This window comes from Coregonus lavaretus (genome assembly GCF_964263955.1).
Source record: "Coregonus lavaretus genome assembly, contig: HAP1_SCAFFOLD_489, whole genome shotgun sequence".
Lineage (NCBI taxonomy): Eukaryota > Metazoa > Chordata > Actinopteri > Salmoniformes > Salmonidae > Coregonus > Coregonus lavaretus.
The window spans coordinates 359,647-364,765 of NW_028162170.1; the positions used below are offsets into that span (position 1 = coordinate 359,647).

Genomic DNA, 5,119 nt, shown 5'->3' on the forward strand with positions numbered 1-5,119 from the left:
ACCACAACACACACAACAGTAAGAGAGGTGTGAGACGTACTTTCCGTCTGTGTCGGAGGCAGCAGCGTAGTGGAGCGGGGTGCAACCCCTTTTATCCAGATCGTTCACACTGGCCCCAGACCCCACCAAGGCAAACAGACACTGGTAGTTACAATTGGCTGCCGCATAATGCAGAGGACTCCTAGAAGAACGCACAGAAACCATTCAACATCAACAACAGAAACAGCTTATTGGAGCTGTATAACATTTACATTTTACATTTACGTCATTTAGCAGACACTCTTATCCAGTGCGACTTACAGGAGCAATTAGGGTTAAGTGCCTTGCTGCAGTGCACATAGACACATTTTTCACCTAGTCAGCTAGGGGATTTGAACCAGCAACCTTTCGGTTACTGACCCAACGCTCTTAACCGCTAGGCTACCTGCCGCCCAATATTTCCCATAATAATTCCTATATGCCCCTATACTATATTCCCCATTATCATAAAGATCACATATGAAAGTTATTTGATGCCACAGACAGACCTTCCGAAGCTGTCCTTTCTGTTGAAGTCTGCCCCTGTGTTGAGCAGCAGATTCAGACAGTCCAGGTTCCTGGTAACAAGATATCAAGTTCAGAAAGGCTCTCGTACATCTGAGCTATCAGGTGGATGGTAACAAAATATCAAGTTCAGAAAGGCTCTCGTACATCTGAGCTATCAGGTGGATGGTAACAAGATATCAAGTTCAGAAAGGCTCTCGTTCATCTGAGCTATCAGGTGGATGGTAACAAGATATCAAGTTCAGAAAGGCTCTCGTACATCTGAGCTATCAGGTGGATGGTAACAAGATATCAAGTTCAGAAAGGCTCTCGTACATCTGAGCTATCAGGTGGATGGTAACAAGATATCAAGTTCAGAAAGGCCCTTTCACATCTGAGCTATCAGGTGGATGGTAACAAGATATCAAGTTCAGAAAGGCTCTCGTACATCTGAGCTATCAGGTGGATGGTAACAAGATATCAAGTTCAGAAAGGCTCTCGTTCATCTGAGCTATCAGGTGGACGGTAACAAGATATCAAGTTCAGAAAGGCTCTCGTTCATCTGAGCTATCAGGTGGATGGTAACAAGATATCAAGTTCAGAAAGGCCCTTTCACATCTGAGCTATCAGGTGGATGGTAACAATGAGAATCTTAAAGAAAAGAGAAACCCGTACACTGCTCTTGCTAGTATCACTGTTTTTATAATGCTAATAAAAGCAATAATAAAAAGTGATACTAGCAAGAGCAGTTTGCAGGTTTCTCTTCTCTTTCAAGAAGATATAAAGACAATTTAGACCAGAGCGCAAGTCAATACCACCATGGCATGGAACCACATTATACAGAAATGATACCGCACTAATGATCTAAACGATTTTTTTATACTGCTAAACAATGTGAAATGTAAGAGTGTGAATATGTGTTTGTTCTTTCTGGTGGCTTTCCAGTTCATGAACTAAATATTCCTTGGTGTAAAGCCTGGACCAGTCCACTCACCCTCCAGCTGCTGCAGCATGTAAACAGGTCCTTCCAAAGTCGTCAGGGGTGTCTATATCAAAGCCTGATGAGAGGAGCTTCCGACAGCAGTCAGAGAACCCACTGAGAGCAGCCAGGTGGAGGGGGAACATCCCATGGACGCCTCGCCTGCAACACATTTTTACATTTTAGACTTTAAGCAGACACTCTTATCCAGAGTGACTTACAGTTGATTCAGCTAAGATTGGAAACAGCACCACATCACAGTCCTCATTAAACCCCACAGCAGATCAACACATCAGCATGCTGCAATGCCCTGTCTTTCAACCCCCCACACACCACAATGTGTTGAGCATAGTCTCCAAGCGGGAATTCGGTCAATGACAGAATTGCAGATGCATGTTGCATTATTGCTGGAAACTGTGTGTGTGTGTGTTCTCACTTGGCTGTGTCAGCTCCGTTCGTGATGAGTGTATTGATGAGTAACTCGTGGCCGTAGCGAGCAGAGATGTGCAGGGGTGTGTTTCCATTATTTTCTTCACAGTCGATCTCAGCACCTACAGAACACACACACACACAGACACACACACACAGACACACACACACAGACACACACACACACACACACAGACACACACACAGACACACACACACGTCAACCACTTGACCCTAGAGGCCTCATGAAGCTTCATGTTCAACCACATTGCAAGTAACATTGCTCTGTGCCAGTGAATCATGGTTTGAAGACAAAAGACAATGCTGAAGAGCCTACTGGTTCATATATATTCAGTTGAGAGCATTCACAGCGACTCACCATTCTGGATGATGGCTTGAGATCTGGAGAAGCGTCCGTGGATGGCCGTCATGTGGAGGGTAGGGCTGAACGATTAATTGCATTCGCGATAATATCGCGATTTGACTGAACGCGATTTTCTAATCGCAACGTGCGCGATTTGAGGTGGTCACGTGACGCGACTTTTCATGCTGTCCAGCGCAATGGCCTCTTGCTCGACGGAACAGTCAGAAACTGACACAGCTGATACTTTAATATCGAAGAGGAACAGCACGTCGGTGGTGTGGAACTATTTTGGTTTTAAAAAAGAAGATGCTGAGCAGCGTCAGGTGTTGTGCAGAGCATGCCGTGCTCCGATTGCTACTTCACGGGGTAACACTACAAACCTGTTTCAGCACTTAAAAAAATACCACAAATCAATGCATGACAGTTGTATGACCAAAATGCCGAGCATCAGTGCGCGAGACAAGCCAAATACCTCAAGACAGGGATCACTGACAGAAATGTTCGAAAGTGTCACTCCGTATGAACGTAATTCAAAACGGCACGGAGAAATCACTCGGACAATAACCGAGTTCATAGCCAAAGATATGATGCCTCTCAGTCGCAGAGGCAGAGATAAACAATTACCTGATGACTCCTACCATTGATGGAGAAGATGATCCATTGGCTTGGTGGAGGGTGCACAAGATCAGCTACCCACAGTTGTGCACCATGGCACGCAAGTATCTTTGTGTACCTGCTACAAGCGCTCCCTCAGAGCGTCTTTTTAGCACAGGAGGGAATATTGTGACTTGCACTCGCTCATCCTTGAAGCCAGAAAAAGTCAATATTCTGGTTTTCTTAGCAAAAAACCTGTGAGCCACTGAGAACAGAACTGTTGGATAAGTATGGCTGGCAGTGCCATACTCGTAGTGAACTTTAGTCTGTGTGGTGTGTTATTGTTGTGTACTTGAGATAAGTGAGGCTCATCTATTTTATATTATAATATTCAAATCGTTTATAAAAAATAGTTTGTCTAAATTAAAAGTGCATTTCTCATTTTTTATTTATAACTTTATTTACTTTGATTTTACAAAATATTTTCAAAGCAAATTCCTTGTTTCAGTTGTGTGAAATGTTACTGACTTGGGAGCAGTAAGATACATACAATTTAAAATTATTTTTTTCTTAAGACTGTACCTTTTGCACACAGTGTTTACAAAGTTCATGCCTTTGTTTAAATTATTTAAATGCACAGTGGCAAAGCCACAGATGTTTCTGTAATGAGCAGTTCAATAAAAATGTCATTTATTTCAAGTCATACATGTTTGAATTTAATTCTAACAAATAGACCCAGCCTATGGGAAAGAACATTTCACACTAAATGTATATACTATTGTGTTGGTCATATTTAAATCATTCATTATGTTTTGTAGGGGAAAAAGGATAAATAAATTAAATCGCATATTAAATCGCAATCGCAATATTGGGGGCAAAAAATCGCAATTAGATTATTTTCCAAAATCGTTCAGCCTTAGTGGAGGGGGGTCTTTCCATCTTTACTCTGCAGATAGAAAGACAAAGATGGTTCACACGGCAGTCTGTGCTGCTGACAACAGGCAAAATCAAACACGTATTGGAGGAGCGCTTGATGGCATTTAGTTTGCATTGTTAGGCCTATTCCATTGGTATTTGAATGTAGACCAGGGCCAAATACTAAGCCATGTGCTGCGTCAGTGTGTGCGTCCCAAATGGCACCCTATTCTCTTCATAGTGAACTACTTTTTGAACCAAAGTAGTGTACTTATAAAGGGAACAGGGTGCCATTTGGGACACAGGCAGTGTCACCACGGCTCCTTGCTCTATGGGCCCCTGGTCAAAAGTAGTGCACTACATAGGGAATAGGGTGTTATTTAGTTCAGACACAGTGTTGGTCATCCGGTCTCCTCACCTTGATGTTGACGAGGGCCCCGTTGCCCACCAGCAGCTCCAGGCAGAGCGCCCCATGGCGCAAGGCGGCCGTGAAGTGGAGTGGGGCGAAACCCTTCTCGTTCACCTGGTTCACGTTGGCGCCGCACTCGATCAGCTCATTCACCACCACGTCCTGCTCGTTGTAGCATGCCACGTGGAGGGGGGTGTTACCGTAACCATTGGGCTCATTTATCTGGAGGGAGCAAGGGAGGGAAAAGAGTGGAGAGAGAGAGGGGGGGGGGGGGGAACAAAACAATACATTCCTGATCAGGTCACTTGGTTCTGAAAACCCCCTGGCCCAAAACACTGGCTCCAACCTCCATCTCTTCATTACTTGAAAGGAAATCATTCGCCAACCCACTAGAGCTCTGTATTTTCATTGAGTTGTAATTGAACAGTGACTACACATTTGAATGCGTGTTGACTCACATCCACTCCAAGGTCCAGGAGGTACTTGACCACACTGATCATTCCACTGGAGGCTGCAGTGGAGAGGGGTGTAGGCCTTCTTGTCTTTACAGGACACCTCTGATCCATGAGAGGCCAGCAGTTTCACCACCTCAATGTGCCCTATGGTAGAGAGAGAGGGGGAGGGATAAATAGAGAGAGAGAGAGAGAGAGAGAGAGAGAGAGAGAGAGAGAGAGAGAGAGAGAGAGAGAGAGAGAGAGAGAGAGAGAGAGAGAGAGGGGAGGGAGATAGTAAGGGGGTTAAGAGAGAAACAGAGATACAAACACAGAGAGATAGGCAGAGAGAGGGAGAGATAGATTAGTTTACAGTGGTACACAGCACCATAAGCAACACCTACATCATGTTAGTACAACTGAAAACATCTAATCAACCTACTTAGTACATGATTCTGACATAATAACACACTAGA

The 5,119-nt window shown here is 44.2% G+C and overlaps 1 protein-coding gene across 1 annotated transcript; it reads right to left on the reverse strand.

Annotated features, from left to right (window-relative positions):
- Positions 1–3,725: 3,725 nt before the first annotated feature.
- On the reverse strand, positions 3,726–4,843 carry LOC311119506 (uncharacterized protein). Its single transcript, XM_084194182.1, has 3 exons — positions 4,671–4,843; positions 4,222–4,434; positions 3,726–3,834 (listed from the first exon to the last, which is right to left on the reverse strand). The coding sequence occupies exons 1-3, from the start codon at positions 4,776–4,778 to the stop codon at positions 3,805–3,807; spliced, it is 351 nt and encodes a 116-aa protein (XP_084050308.1). The 5' UTR covers positions 4,779–4,843; the 3' UTR covers positions 3,726–3,804.
- Between the last annotated feature and the right edge of the window lie 276 nt (positions 4,844–5,119).